Source organism: Bufo gargarizans, chromosome 10, assembly GCF_014858855.1.
Source record: "Bufo gargarizans isolate SCDJY-AF-19 chromosome 10, ASM1485885v1, whole genome shotgun sequence".
Classification (NCBI taxonomy): Eukaryota; Metazoa; Chordata; class Amphibia; order Anura; family Bufonidae; genus Bufo; species Bufo gargarizans.
In genome coordinates, this window is record NC_058089.1 from 123,304,882 (window position 1) to 123,321,131 (window position 16,250).

Sequence of the window (16,250 nt, forward strand, 5' to 3'; positions counted from 1 at the left end):
CCCCGGTGCTAGGGGACATGAGCAGGACGAGGCTTGGTATAACTAGATACTTCTTGTCTACACAGTGACCACAGCCCTTTTTGTTGGAAGGATAATTATTAGTAGTATATACTACCAGCTGTAGTGTATACATGGCACCATCAGGATAAAACTGGTAGACTCTATGACACTATGCAGTATGATGCAGGGCTTCTCAGCCTGCCTCTAGTCTCCACGCCCCAGCTTCTGCCCTCTAAATGGGTAACAGAGCTTACATTTGTTAAAGAGGCTCTTTCATGTATTAATTTTTTTAGTTTAATAAGTACCCTTACTTGCGGGGTACGCTCCACTGTTTTTTCCCAAATACCCCTCAGTTGCCCGCATGCAGTTTTTACACCCAGTACATTAATACTGAGCATCGGTACAGGGAGGAGGAGACGCCCAGGTTTCTCAATGGGTGTCTCCTCCGTGGCTGTGACGTGCTCTGCTGCGACAGGACCACAGCACAGCCATGGAGAAGCAGAAACCCTGGCGTCTTCTCCTGCAGAGGGGCAAGTGAGCGGTATTTAAACAATGATTGAGGAATCCGCAGAGCATACCCCACAAGTAAAAAGATACTTACACAAAAAAAAAATAATAATATAAATACATTAAGGGCTGTTTCACACGAGCGGATGCCGTGACTGACAGCCAAGACCCGGTGCGGACAGCAGAAGCACGGAGCAGTAACATGACTGACAATGCTCCGTGCCTCTCTGTGACCTCTTTACTACGAAATCACAGTGAGATAAAGTTGTTGCTGTGATTTCGTAGTAAAGAGGTCACAGAGAGGCACAGAGCGTTATCAATCATGTTACTGCTCCGTGCTTCTGCTGTCCGCATCGGGTCTTGGCTGTCATTCACGGAGCGGATGTCACGCACGGCATCCGCTCGTGTGAAACAGCCCTAACAGTCCTCTTTAAGCCGGATTCACACATCAGTGTTTTCCATAATTGTTTGAGGGACAAAACCAGGATTGGCGCTTCACAGACATGGGCTGGTTTCACATCGGACTCGCTGCGTGTCTGCGGAAGCTCCTGACCTCCCAGCACTGCCGGGGTCGCATAGTATTATATTGATTTATAATGCTATGTAACCCTTAGGCCTCTTTCACATGGGCGCAATGCGTGAGGTGAACGCATTGCATCCGGACCCATTCATTTCTATGGGGCTGTGCACATGAGCGGTGATTTTAATGCATCCCTTGTGCGTTGCGTGAAAATCGCAGCATGCTCTATTTTGTGCGTTTTTCACGCAACGCAGGCCCCATAGAAGTGAATGGGGCTGCGTGTAAACCACAAGCGGATGCAGTGCCATTTTCACGCACGGTTGCTAGGAGACAATCGGGATGGAGACCCGATCATTATTATTTTCCCTTATAACATGGTTATAAGGGAAAATAATAGCATTCTGAATACAAAATGCATAGTACAATAGCGCTGGAGGGGTTAAAAATATTTTTTTTTATTTAACTCTCCTTAATCCACTTGTTCGCACAGCCGGTATCTCTTCTGTATTCATCTTTGCTGTGCAGTAGGAAAAGGACCTGTGGTGACATCACTGCGCTCATCACATGATCTAAGGTCCTATTCCTGTGCACAGCAAAGATGAAGACAGAAGAGATACCGGCTAAATTATTTTAATTTTTTTTAACCCCTCCAGTGCTATTGTACTATGCATTCTGTGTTAAGAATGCTATTATTTTCCCTTATAACCGTGTTATAAGGGAAAATAATAAAATCTTCACAACACCGATCCCAAACTCTGTGAAGAAGTCTGGTTACCAAACATGCAGATCTTTCTCATGCGTGTGCAAAACGCATTACAATGTTTTGCACTTGAGCGGAAAAATTTTGCATTTTCCCGCATCTTATCCGGCCCTAAAACATGACGCCAGTGTGAAAGAGGCCTTAAAGTTCTGGAATGTAGTGTATAACACTGACAAAATGCTGGCCATGTTATACAATACATTCCAGAACTGTTAGGGTTACATAGTATTATCCTGATTTATGATGCTATGCGACGCCGGCCGTGCTGGGAGGTCCGGACGGGAGCTGCTGCAAGTCCGACATGTGGCACTTGCTCGTCTGAAACCAGCCATAAAGTATAAGGGAAAGATCTGCGCCTGGTTTTGGCTCAAAATCACGGACGTGTGAATGAGGCTTTCCGTGTCGGTGCTCACCATATAGAATAATAAAAAATGACAGCAATGAGAGGTATTCTTTGATCGCAGTTTATTTTTTGCAGGTAATGTGCGACATTCATGTGTGAACGCGTTTTCGGCTATATATTAGCCTTCGTCAGACACTATGGAATACAGAATAATAGTGTCATATATATATATATATATATATACACACAAGGTTATATACATTAATTCATGTAATACACCATTGGCGACACTAAATCAAGAAAGGAAAAATGAATAAACAAGTAAAATAAAGTAAAGTAAAAATGGCCAGCAGATAATTAATGAGAAATCAGCCTGATATGAAGTTTCAATTCTGTAGCTACACAATATTATGCTGGTATACAACGTTGGATATACATGACGTCGCAATGATTCCTGAAGGATCAATTTAAGGAAAAAACCGAATCTAAGCAGAGTCCTAATTGAAGTATGATGTCCATTCTAATAGGTTATCGACTAAAATAGGTATGGTACTACTGTCCATATTACCATACCTATTTTAGTCGATAACCTATTAGAATGGACATCATACTTCAATTAGGACTCTGCTTAGATTCGGTTTTTTCCTTAAATTGATCCTTCAGGAATCATTGCGACGTCATGTATATCCAACGTTGTATACCAGCATAATATTGTGTAGCTACAGAATTGAAACTTCATATCAGGCTGATTTCTCATTAATTATCTGCTGGCCATTTTTACTTTACTTTATTTTACTTGTTTATTCATTTTTCCTTTCTTGATTTAGTGTCGCCAATGGTGTATTACATGAATTAATGTATATAACCTTGTGTATATATATATGACACTATTATTCTGTATTCCATAGTGTCTGACGAAGGCTAATATATAGCCGAAAACGCGTTCACACATGAATGTCGCACATTACCTGCAAAAAATAAACTGCGATCAAAGAATACCTCTCATTGCTGTCATTTTTTATTATTCTATATTCTGGGGTGGGAACCCTATGCACAGCTGAGAAAACCCGGTGTGAACGAATTTGTTCTACACAGTGCTCACCATATTGCAGGACGCCGTTACGTGTGGCAGAAAAATCAGTCAGATAAGAGTTTTCCCCAAGTTGATAAGTGTCAGTTCCTGCAGCTTTTCTAAAGCAAACGTCTCCATTGCAGAGGGGGCGACAGAGACTAGAAGCCGCTGCCTCACACTTTTACCCAATGTCCTGCTGAGGATGGATTCTCCTTTGTAAAGGGTCAGAGCGATGGGGGAGACTCTCCATAGTTTTCCAATAAATGATCACATCCCCTAGTCCAGGGTATTACAGGAACACTTACACCGCGTGGTCCAGGTCGGTGTAGCTTCTCCAGAAGGCCCAGACACACCTTAGGTTCTCAAGCAGCTGCTGGTAACTAATGTGTGCAAATACTCCCATCATCCATAGGGAGAATTCTTCATCTCCTGGGACCGCAGTTTATGGGGTGGGGACACAGCTGGCGGTTTCTACCCTTTACATTGTGCGGCTCCTGTGACATGAAGAGTTCAGGACTTAAGATATAAAGAGCAATAACCCCAAAACGGCAGAGTCACCGCCCCGTTCTGTGGCCAAAAACACGTTTCTTGTGCAGATTTTTATTTTATTCCTGAAGTCCAGAGAAGTAACTGATAGCATAAAAAAGACAAAAAATAACCTCATAGGGTCCGGGGCCCCTGGACATAAAGTTTTGTTGTACAATGTTCCATATGAGAGATGACCGGTCTGTTCACACCTGGAAGATACAACCCACTGCTCATCCATAGACTCAGCACTGACCAGGATCTCAGTAATGTGAACCCCCCAATGGAGAGATTAATAACACAGTAACAAACCATCAGCTCTAGCTGAATCTCCAGAACAAGGAAAGTTTCCACTCACTGACAGCAAGCAGATAGTTGAACATGGTGTGGACGTGACATCATAAGTGTCCGCTCTGCAGCAGTGTGTATTTACTAACAAACACCTCCACGTCGGCCCCCTGCAGCACTTTCATGGCTCTCCAGTGGATGGCGCCACAGTTCTCCGGCTTCCCCTCCCCATGGCCGAGCTCTTCTCTGATATAGGACAGCCAGAGGTCTGAGGAGGAAAGAAACTGCTGTCAGCCCAGCTCCAAATACAGACCTTACACCTGCTGGCCACTAGGAGGCGCTCCTCATACAGCAGAGCTGGGAGGGTATCAGGACACTGACCTGGCTGTGTGGCACCAAACTCCCTCAGTGCCCGCTCATAGTACTCTCTCAAATTCACCATCTTGCTCTTCTCCTATTTGTGACAAGGAAAGATGAAGTAAGTGCTGAAGAGCAGAAATCCCTGCATAACCCAGGCGGCCCGCACAGGCCACACCACCCACCTGCTCCTTCTCTATGTCAATCATCCTGGTGAAGAAATCCTCCGAGAAAGGACGATTTTCCTGTAAACTAGAAGAAGAAGAAGAGGGGCAACTCAGGGAAGGCGGAGGCACAGACAACGGGAAAGGGGCAACTCAGGGAAGGCGGAGGCACAGACAACGTGAAAGGGGCAACTCAGGGAAGGCGGAGGCACAGACAACGTGAAAGGGGCAACACTGGGAAGGCGGAGGCACAGACAACGTGAAAGGGGCAACATATGGAAGGCGGAGGCACAGACAACGGGAAAGGAGCAACTCAGGGAAGGCGGAGGCACAGACAACGGGAAAGGAGCAACTCAGGGAAGGCGGAGGCACAGACAACGTGAAAGGGGCAACACTGGGAAGGCGGAGGCACAGACAACGTGAAAGGGGCAACACTGGGAAGGCGGAGGCACAGACAACGTGAAAGGGGCAACACTGGGAAGGCGGAGGCACAGACAACGTGAAAGGGGCAACTCAGGGAAGGCGGAGGCACAGACAACGTGAAAGGGGCAACACTGGGAAGGCGGAGGCACAGACAACGTGAAAGGGGCAACATATGGAAGGCGGAGGCACAGACAACGGGAAAGGAGCAACTCAGGGAAGGCGGAGGCACAGACAACGGGGAAGGAGCAACATATGGAAGGCGGAGGCGTGGGGCCGGCGGAGGCACACAAAGAGGGGGCAGCCCGGAGAAGGTGGAGACAGGAAGAGGGATGGCGGCAACAACAACTCGGGGGAAAGTGGAGACACACAAAATGGGGAAGCAGCAACATATGGAATGTGGGGACATGGAGGCCGCTCTCTGGAGACAGAGGGGTGACAGGCCGCCTGGGGAAGGAGGAGGCACACAAGAGGGGGCCACCCAGAGAAGGAAGAGACATGGGGCTGCTCTGTGGAGACAAGCAGAGGGATGACAGAAGCAACTCCGGGAAGGATTGGAGGCACACAACATGGGGAGGTGAAAGCACGCAGGAAAGGCTATAGGGGAATGGGAGCGGATATGAACTGCTGCCCACCACTCACCAGCTGAACACCTTCCTTGCTCTATTGTAGCCCTGTGTCCTGTAGGCCCAGTCCAGGTACTTCACCTTCATGGTCCTGGTGGTCACTGGATTGAGGACGAGTTTCTGTAGAGGATCACAGGTCAGGATTGGTGGCTTTGACTGGTGGCGGTGCGGCTGGATGGGGTGCACTTACCTGGTACAGGGACTTTGTGGCTTCCTCATCCCTTTCCTTCTCACTCCACTCCACCATCAATGTCCACAAAGGCAAAGTGTCCTAAAACAAACATGGAGGCCGTGAGCTGCCATGACGATCATGTCCACCACAGCAGACACCCCCTTCTTCCCAGTACCTGCATCTTCACCAGGGTCAGCGCTTTCTCAAAGACTTGCTCCACGTTCTCAGACTTCAGGGTCATCAGAGTCTCCAGTCTCTTCTTCCACATGTCCACAGACCCAGGGAACCTGTCTGTAGCTGCTGCCAGTACCTCTGCTGCCACCTGCCCCTGCTCCAGCGCCATGAGTAAGGAGACCTAAAAGGCCACATCACAATCAAGCCCTGTCACCAGCTTCCACCCCTCCCGCACATCTCACCTCTGCTCACCCAGTCATGGTATCTTGCTTGTGGTAAGAGGCCAGCATCATGGGCCTTCTGAAGAGTGGACAGCAGCCTGTCCTGCCTCTGAAAACATAGGATAGACGTCACAAGAGCTCACAAATCAGTCTGTACCAGATCTCCTGCAGATAGCGGAGAACCCCTGAACCCCAACCCTCAGCTGTGGACATGGGAGTCCTAGTATGGTCAGCTCAAATGTAGTCAATGTCACCACTCACATTTTCCTGGCTGTAGAGAGGAGTCTCTAGTCATCCTGTATTTCCTGGGCCAGGAATAGAATGCTAGAGCCTCGGTGAAGACTGATGTTTGGGTCCTTCACAACATACCTGCTGTTTTAGCTCTTTGCTGTTGGTTTGCCGCCTGTATCTCTCCTGACAGAAGGACACATATAGCTCCCACATGGACTCTGGAGACGAAATATGGCAGGGTCAGCAGAAGCGCCGGCCAAATGGTGGCTTACACAATCACTTCGTCACCATCACCTGTTTGCAGAGAGCCTAGTGCCGTCTCATACACACGGCTGCTCTGCTCCTCCAGTCGTGCCAGCTCTTGTGCCTTTGTCTGTTTGGACGTGTACTCCGCTGAGGGTAACGGCTTGGCGGACAACTCCTGTCGGGCCAGAAAGTCCCAGGTGAGGGGGTCCTCTGCATGGAGAGCCTGCAAGCTGAAGCGGCACATCATCAGTCCCTGTCCCCACCCTGAGGCATGATGGGAGTAGATGCAGGTGGAAACCAGAACGATCAGTGATAACCGTTATATCGAGAACACACGGTAGTAGATGACAGTGGTGTTCATCTAAAAGCAAAAGGGACAATACCTCCCATCATCCCTAGGGAAAAACCCTTCATATCAACAAGACAACTCTTTACAGATCCAGGCATTATCCTTAAATCTATAGTCTACTTCTAGAATGCCGACCCACTGGTGGTCACATACTGTAGTGTGTACCAGAGTAATGGCCGCCCCCCACCCCCCAACAATAAGGAGGAGGTTATGAAGACAATATGTCCTGCGGTCCGACGCGCTTGCCTTCATATTTCCCTGAACAAGCCGGAGGTAACTCACTCAGACAAAATGTCCTTCTGCAGATCTTCAGTGAAGTTAAACTTCTTGGCGATAGAAAGAAGTGAGAGCTGGAACTCGGCCCCTGGAATGAGGAGGAGACGCTGGTCACATGAGCCTCCTGCACCCTCCGCCACCCTCACACGGACCCGAGCTCACCTTTAATCTTCTGCACAGCGGATTTATAGACCACACGGACCAGTCCTCCACGCAGAATCTCATCCGAGTACGAGGCTTCCCCCTGAGAGGAGAGACACACGGGGCCCTTATATAGACTGCAGGCAAATCATCTCCAAGGGGGTGAATCCTGTACATATCACCGGGGGGTACAAACTACAGCGCAAGGGGGGGGGCAGAGCTTACAATGTCCGTCAGTGTCTGTCCCAAATCTTCTCTCTCTTTTCTCTGCTTCTCGACATTCATCAGCTCCATCCGGAAATACTAAGAGGAAAAGCCGCGGTCAGACGATGGATTATACATGGTGTGCTACATTACAGAGGCAAGACAACTACTATAATACTGCCTCCTATGTACAGGAATATAACTACTACAATACCGCCTCCTATGTACAGGAATACAACTACTATAATACTGCCTCCTATGTACAAGAATATAACTACTATAATACCGCTACTATGTACAAGAATATAACTGCTATAATACTGCTCCTATGTACAAGAATATAACTACTATAATACTGCTCCTATGTACAAGAATATAACTGCTAAAATACTGCTCCTATGTACAAGAATATAACTACTATAATACTGCCTCCTATGTACAAGAATATAACTACTATAATACTGCCTCCTATGTACAAGAATATAACTACTATAATACTGCTCCTATGTACAAGAATATAACTGCTAAAATACTGCCTCCTATGTACAAGAATATAACTGCTAAAATACTGCTCCTATGTACAAGAATATAACTACTATAATACTGCTCCTATGTACAAGAATATAACTACTATAATACTGCTCCTATGTACAAGAATATAACTACTATAATACTGCTCCTATGTACAAGAATATAACTACTATAATACCGCCTCCTATGTACAAGAATATAACTACTATAATACTGCTCCTATGTACAAGAATATAACTATTATAATACCGCCTCCTATGTACAAGAATATAACTACTATAATACTGCTCCTATGTACAAGAATATAACTCCTATAATACTGCTCCTATGTACAAGAATATAACTCCTATAATACTGCTCCTATGTACAAGAATATAACTACTATAATACTGCTCCTATGTACAAGAATATAACTACTATAATACTGCTCCTGTGTACAAGAATATAACTACTATAATACTGCTCCTATGTACAAGAATATAACTACTATAATACTGCTCCTATGTACAAGAATATAACTACTATAATACTGCTCCTATGTACAAGAATATAACTACTATAATACTGCCTCCTATGTACAAGAATAGAACTACTATATTACTGCTCCTATGTACAGGAATATAACTACTATAATACTGCCTCCTATGTACAAGAATATAACTACTATAATACTGCTCCTATGTACAAGAATATAACTACTATAATACTGCCTCCTATGTACATGAATATAACTACTATAATACTGCTCCTATGTACAAGAATATAACTACTATAATACTGCTCCTATGTACAGGAATATAACTGCTATAATACTGTTCCTATGTACAAGAATATAACTGCTATAATACTGCTCCTATGTACAAGTATATAACTACTATAATACTGCTCCTATGTACAAGAATATAACTGCTATAATACTGCTCCTATGTACAAGTATATAACTACTATAATACTGCCTCCTATGTACAAGAATATAACTACTATAATACTGCTCCTATGTACAGGAATATAACTACTATAATACTGCCCCCTATGTACAATGATATAACTGCTATAATACTGCTCCTATGTACAATGTGTGGCAGGGTGTGCCCGATGCATTAGGTGACCCTGGGTCATAGACTCACCTCCTGGTACAGTTTGGCGGAGTCTGGGTGGAAGCGCAGGGCTCGCAGGAATAGTTGTCTAGCGCTCTCAGACGACAGCTGATCCTCAAACTCCCACTTTGCTGCCATGATCCATAGGGCTAGAAGGGATGAGAGCGAGGTTTAGGGCTCTTTCACACCAGCGAGTCCAGTACAGGAATCTCGCTCCGTGTGGGAGGGTGACTCTCCGTTCCGGACTTGCAGGAGCACAGGGCATGATACTGATTTATAATGCTGTGTGCCTCTGCTTGACCTTACTGCTACGGGATCATACTGACAGCATTATATAGCAGTAAGGTCAGGCAGACACACACAGCATTAAAATCAGTATAATGCCGTGTGCTCCTGCAAGTCCAGAACGGAGGGTCACCCTCCCACACGGAGCTAGATTCCTGTACTGGACTCACTGGTGTGAAACAGGCTTTAGGCAGGAGGGGTTCCGCAGGGGCGTGCTCTGGGAGGTGGGGAGGGGCGTGCTCCATGAGGCGCAGGGGTACCTGGTTTATCGGGGTGCACGGCCAGGAGGGAGGAGAAGATGCGGCTCTGCTGATTCTTGCAGTTCTGAAATGGAGAAGCGGCAGAGTCAGAGTCTACACGGCGGGCGGCCGCTGAGCAGCAAGATGGTGGAGACACTCACCCACTTCTTACAGAAGGCCACATGAGACAGCCACAGCTGGAGATCTTCCTACAAGACAAAAGCAGGGGGATCAGACTCCCACCAGGAAGACTACCACTCCCAGCAGGCTCGGCATCACTTACCTTCCACTTGTTGGTGGCACGTCTGAAGAGCTCATGGATCCGCTGCAGGATGACGTACTCAATCTCCTCCTTCTTAAAGGCGTATCCAATGCGCTGAAGGGAATAGACTGACCAATCACCGGCTGTCACTGACCCCGCCCCTGCAGAGCCGCTGACCATGTGACCACTTACCTGACGCCTCTTCTTCAGCAGCTCCAGGTAGTTTATCTCATACTGTAAGGCAGAGAGAGGGGCGGTGAGGGCGGAAGGCGAGGGGGCTGCGGAGGATCACTCCCACCAGACACTCACCTGGATGTATTGGAGGTAGTCCTCCTTCTCCGCGGTCCTCCTCTTCAGCTTATACTCCAGCGCCGTCACCTTCCTGATCACCGCCCTGCAGAGAACAGAGGTTAGGGACCCGGAATGAGCAGAGGAGGGGCCCCGCAGGAGCCGGTATCCCGGGCCTCACCTGGCTTCCTTCCCGGTCAGAAGACCGACTCTCTCCAGCTGCTGGAGCTCGGGAATCTGGTTCTCCACCCGGCGCTGCACAAACTCAGCCATGCTGTTCCACAGCTGCGAGACGTCACTTCCGTCTGTTCTCACGTGGGCGCTCTATCCTCCACCTGCGGGCGCTCTGTCCCAGTCCTTCTCCTGTGGGCGCTCTGTCCTCCTTCTCTTCCTCCTAGGGGCGCTCTATCCTCCTTCTCTTCTTCCTGCGGGCGCTCTATCCTCCTTCTTTTCCTCCTGTGAGCGCTCTATCCTCCTTCTTTTCCTCCTGTGAGCGCTCTATCCTCCTCCCACTTCCGGTTTTGGTCCTCTGGTTCTAAAGATGCCGTACGCCAACCAGCCTACTGTTCGGATAACGGAGCTCACCGAAGAAAACGTGAAATTTGTGGTGGAGAACACGGACCTAGCGTAAGAACAAACCCCCTGACTGACTGCTCCCCCCACCTGTCTGACTGCTCCCCCCCTCCTGTAGACCTCCTGACTGACTGCTCCCCCCCTCCTGTAGACCTCCTGACTGACTGCTCCCCCCCTCCTGTAGACCTCCTGACTGACTGCTCCCCCCCCCCCCCTGTAGACCTCCTGACTGACTGCTCCCCCCCTCCTGTAGACCTCCTGACTGACTGCTCCCCCCCTCCTGTAGACCTCCTGACTGACTGCTCCCCCCCTCCTGTAGACCTCCTGACTGACTGCTCCCCCCCTCCTGTCTGACTGCTCCCCCCCTCCTGACTGACTGCTCCCCCCCCCCCCTGTAGACCTCCTGACTGACTGCTCCCCCCCCCCTGTAGACCTCCTGACTGACTGCTCCCCCCCCCCTGTAGACCTCCTGACTGACTGACTGCTCCCCCCCCCCCCTGTAGACCTCCTGACTGACTGCTCCCCCCCCCCCTGTAGACCTCCTGACTGACTGCTCCCCCCCCCCCCTGTAGACCTCCTGACTGACTGCTCCCCCCCCCCCTGTAGACCTCCTGACTGACTGCTCTCCCCCTCCTGTAGTTAAATGGCAAAAGAGAAAAGGGGAGAAGGCGCTCATAGGTGGTGGTTGACAAGAGATGTTGTTACTTGTTCCTAGCCAGGGTGAGTGGTTGCTACTCACCTTGGTTAGATTGTACTTTTTGGTAGTACAGTTCTAGTGGCGGTAAAAACGTGGGGTGATGTGGGTTGGTGCAGCCGATTGACGTCCAAGTTGACCATGGGCGGGAGCCAAGCCGCCACTTTGGTGCGAATAGTGGTGTATGGGGAGGTTGCTCGTCTGCACTGGGTTCATGCAGTGAGCGGATGGACACAAGGCGCAATTCACAACCCAGTTGAGGATACGAAATATTTTTTATTTTTTGAGTAGCAAAAGACTACTCCTGTAGACCTCCTGACTGACTGCTACCCCCCTGTAGACCTCCTGACTGACTGCTCCCCCAACCTGTAGACCTCCTGACTGACTGCTCCCCCCCCCCTGTAGACCTCCTGACTGACTGCTCCCCCCCTGTAGACCTCCTGACTGACTGCTCCCCCCCTCCTGACTGACTGCTCCCCCCCCCCTGTAGACCTCCTGACTGACTGCTCCCCCCCTGTAGACCTCCTGACTGACTGCTCCCCCCCTGTAGACCTCCTGACTGACTGCTCCCCCCCCCTGTAGACCTCCTGACTGACTGCTCCCCCCCCCTGTAGACCTCCTGACTGACTGCTCCCCCCCCCCTGTAGACCTCCTGACTGACTGCTCCCCCCCCCTGTAGACCTCCTGACTGACTGCTCCCCCCCCTGTAGACCTCCTGACTGACTGCTCCCCCCCCCCTGTAGACCTCCTGACTGACTGCTCCCCCCCCCCCTGTAGACCTCCCGACTGACTGCTCCCCCCCCCCCTGTAGACCTCCCGACTGACTGCTCCCCCCCCCCCCTGTAGACCTCCCGACTGACTGCTCCCCCTCTGTAGACCTCCTGACTGACTGCTCCCCCCCCCCCTGTAGACCTCCCGACTGACTGCTTCCCCCCCCCCTCTGTAGACCTCCCGACTGACTGCTCCCCCCCCCCCTGTAGACCTCCTGACTGCTCCCCCCCTGTAGACCTCCTGACTGCTCCCCCCCCCCCTGTAGACCTCCTGACTGACTGCTCCCCCCCTGTAGACCTCCTGACTGACTGACTGCTCCCCCCCTGTAGACCTCCTGACTGACTGCTCCCCCCCCTGTAGACCTCCTGACTGACTGCTCCCCCCCCCTGTAGACCTCCTGACTGACTGCTCCCCCCCCCCTGTAGACCTCCTGACTGACTGCTCCCCCCCCCCTGTAGACCTCCTGACTGACTGCTCCCCCCCCCCTGTAGACCTCCTGACTGACTGCTCCCCCCCCTGTAGACCTCCTGACTGACTGCTCCCCCCCTGTAGACCTCCTGACTGACTGCTCCCCCCCTGTAGACCTCCTGACTGACTGCTCCCCCCCCCTGTAGACCTCCTGACTGACTGCTCCCCCCTGTAGACCTCCCGACTGACTGCTCCCCCCCCCTGTAGGACCTCCCGACTGACTGCTCCCCCCCCTGTAGACCTCCCGACTGACTGCTCCCCCCCCCTGTAGACCTCCCGACTGACTGCTCCCCCCTGTAGACCTCCCGACTGACTGCTCCCCCCCTGTAGACCTGCCGACTGACTGCTCCCCCCCCTGTAGACCTGCCGACTGACTGCTCCCCCCCCCCCCCGTGGACCTGCCGACTGACTGCTCCCCCCCCCCGTGGACCTGCCGACTGACTGCTCCCCCCCCCCCCGTGGACCTGCCGACTGACTGCTCCCCCCCCCCCCGTGGACCTGCCGACTGACTGCTCCCCCCCCTGTATGACCTGCCGACTGACTGCTCCCCCCCCTGTAGACCTGCCGACTGACTGCTCCCCCCCCCTGTAGACCTGCCGACTGACTGCTCCCCCCCTGTAGACCTGCCGACTGACTGCTCCCCCCCCCCGTGGACCTGCCGACTGACTGCTCCCCCCCCCCGTGGACCTGCCGACTGACTGCTCCCCCCCCCCCCCGTGGACCTGCCGACTGACTGCTCCCCCCCCCCCCGTGGACCTGCCGACTGACTGCTCCCCCCCCCGTGGACCTGCCGACTGACTGCTCCCCCCCCTGTGGACCTGCCGACTGACTGCTCCCCCCCCTGTAGACCTGCCGACTGACTGCTCCCCCCCCTGTAGACCTGCCGACTGACTGCTCCCCCCCTGTAGACCTGCCGACTGACTGCTCCCCCCCCCCCCGTGGACCTGCCGACTGACTGCTCCCCCCCCCCCCCCGTGGACCTGCCGACTGACTGCTCCCCCACCCCCCGTGGACCTGCCGACTGACTGCTCCCCCCCCCCGTGGACCTGCCGACTGACTGCTCCCCCCCCCCGTGGACCTGCCGACTGACTGCTCCCCCCCCCCCCGTGGACCTGCCGACTGACTGCTCCCCCCCCCCCGTGGACCTGCCGACTGACTGCTCCCCCCACCTGTGGACCTGCCGACTGACTGCTCCCCCCACCTGTGGACCTGCCGACTGACTGCTCCCCCCACCTGTGGACCTGCCGACTGACTGCTCCCCCCACCTGTGGACCTGCAGAGCCCAGTAATGATGTCATCACAGTCTTTTGCCTTCTCTTTCCGCAGGATCGCTAACTCCATTCGCCGCGTTTTTATTGCAGAGGTTCCTACGATTGGTGAGTGAGGTCATGTGACCTGGGGGGGGCCTGCATTCTGTGTGTGGCACAGCGATGTGTTCTGGATGTCACTGCGCAGATCCTGTGTTTGTTTCAGACCCTGCGGATATACAGGGGTGCGGGGCGGCTGCCACCTCTGGATATCTGGAGTGACTGCCAGCTCTGCAGCCAAGACATTGCTGGTACCCTCCCTGTGCATGTCCTGTGGACGCGGCCACTTCTGACTCTTCCTCCACAGCTGTGCCCTTGGGGTGTGACGCAGCAGTTGTTCTGTGCGAGGGGCACAGAGTATTGTATTCCAGGGGGGATTTCACAGCCCTTAATCTGTCTCTTGCAGCCATTGACTGGGTCCAGATAGACGCCAACTCCTCCGTCCTCCATGATGAGTTCATAGCGCACAGAGTAGGTGAGTCGGGGGACACGCACCCAGATGATTCTCTGTGCCCTGTGCCTCCATGACCCTCCTGTTCCTCATATCCGCAGGCCTCGTTCCTCTGACCAGTGATGATATTGTGGACAAGCTGCAGTTCTCCAGGGTGAGTGTGGCAGGACCACTGTGCAGTACATACGTCAGTAATTGCCCTGGCAGGGGCATCTGTGTGTTATCCTCGGTGTTTGCCCCTGCAGGACTGCACATGCGACGAGTTCTGCGCAGAATGTTCTGTGGAGTTCACACTTGATGTACGGTGCAACGAAGATCAGACGCGTCATGTGACCTCTCGTGACCTCATCTCCAACAGCCACAAAGTGATCCCGGTCAGTGTCCTGGTGCTGTGACCCCCTGGAGGTCCGGGCCCGCAGGGTGTGATTACTGCCCCTCCTATCATTGCCATGGCCTCCCCAGCTTGTGTTCTTTGAGGGCAATACGCTGAATGCTTCATGTTTGTTGCTCATGTAGGAAACGTTGTGTGTAGTAGCCTGAGTGCAGCCACTGTACCCATAAATGGTGACCCTACCACGCCTGGGGTGCCACAGGAGCTGCCATGCGCTGCCCACACCCCACGTGTTGAGATCACATCTTCCTGCCTCTCATTCCAGTGTCTGACTGCTGTGGCCGTACGGACGTTCTCCGGCAGGCCCCCTCTCTCTTGGGTGGGCGATTGCTCTTGTGCTCAGCATTTCTGTGAATCGTTGTTTTTTAGGTGACATCACGGAACAGAGACAACGACCCCAATGACTACGTGGAGCAGGACGGTGAGTTGCTTAGATTCCCACGGGCACAATAGCCACAGTTTTGCTGGGGCTCGGCCCAAGTGGTGGCCGTACTGGTGGAATGTGCGGAGGCTGGTATATGGTGGAGTGTGAGATTTTCATATCTCCCAACAGATATCCTCCTGGTGAAGTTGCGTAAAGGTCAAGAGCTGCGACTCAGAGCTTATGCCAAGAAAGGGTTTGGAAAAGAGCATGCCAAGTGGAACCCTACCGCAGGAGTAGCATTTGAGTACGACCCTGACAACGCACTGAGGCACACGGTCTACCCCAAACCTGAGGAATGGTATGTCGGGGGGGCCAGCCCGATGGAGGCCAAAGGGCCTATCTGCCCCAAGCTCAGATGCACTGGCTCTCACATCACACTCTGCCTGGTCTCGGTGACCATAAAGTGTAGCAGCTGACTGCACCCTACAGGGGGCGCTGTACGGAGTAGGCTCTCCCTGAGACCCTGCAGATTCTTAAATCTCACCCTTTCCTTGTTTCTTCCTCCAGGCCAAAAAGTGAATACTCTGAAATTGATGAAGAGGAGGCAGAAGCTCCATTTGATCCCAATGGAAAGCCAGAGAGGTGATTATATAACCCCTCCCCCCCCCAAATATTACATTTCCTCTAAGAATTGCTCTAATGCTCCCCTCCCCCTCCCCAGGTTCTATTACAATGTGGAGTCCTGTGGATCTCTCCGGCCCGAGACCATCGTCCTGTCAGCTCTGTCAGGGTTAAAGAGGAAGCTGAGTGATCTGCAGACACAGCTGAGCCACGAGATTCAGAACGACGTCCTCACTATTAACTGACCCCCCCCCCCCCCCTCCCCTCATTTTGTAATAAAACTGCTTGCTTGTAACCCCACGTCTGTGCCTC

General features: G+C 51.9%; 2 protein-coding genes across 2 annotated transcripts; one reads left to right on the top strand and one right to left on the bottom strand.

Annotated features, from left to right (window-relative positions):
• Positions 1-3,786: 3,786 nt before the first annotated feature.
• LOC122920350 (U3 small nucleolar RNA-associated protein 6 homolog) lies at positions 3,787-10,614 on the bottom strand. Its single transcript, XM_044269784.1, has 19 exons — positions 10,480-10,614; positions 10,320-10,404; positions 10,203-10,244; positions 10,032-10,124; positions 9,910-9,957; positions 9,770-9,833; positions 9,255-9,373; positions 7,618-7,695; positions 7,414-7,495; positions 7,258-7,339; positions 6,675-6,856; positions 6,519-6,598; positions 6,181-6,258; positions 5,930-6,109; positions 5,773-5,853; positions 5,599-5,702; positions 4,558-4,624; positions 4,397-4,469; positions 3,787-4,283 (listed from the first exon to the last, which is right to left on the bottom strand). The coding sequence occupies exons 1-19, from the start codon at positions 10,569-10,571 to the stop codon at positions 4,126-4,128; spliced, it is 1,788 nt and encodes a 595-aa protein (XP_044125719.1). The 5' UTR covers positions 10,572-10,614; the 3' UTR covers positions 3,787-4,125.
• An 11-nt stretch (positions 10,615-10,625) lies between these two features.
• LOC122920352 (DNA-directed RNA polymerase II subunit RPB3) lies at positions 10,626-16,233 on the top strand. The gene is made up of 10 exons (XM_044269788.1): positions 10,626-10,773; positions 10,805-10,925; positions 14,131-14,180; positions 14,518-14,586; positions 14,664-14,716; positions 14,808-14,936; positions 15,323-15,374; positions 15,507-15,675; positions 15,885-15,959; positions 16,039-16,233. The coding sequence occupies exons 2-10, from the start codon at positions 10,840-10,842 to the stop codon at positions 16,181-16,183; spliced, it is 828 nt and encodes a 275-aa protein (XP_044125723.1). The 5' UTR covers positions 10,626-10,773; positions 10,805-10,839; the 3' UTR covers positions 16,184-16,233.
• Positions 16,234-16,250: the final 17 nt, after the last annotated feature.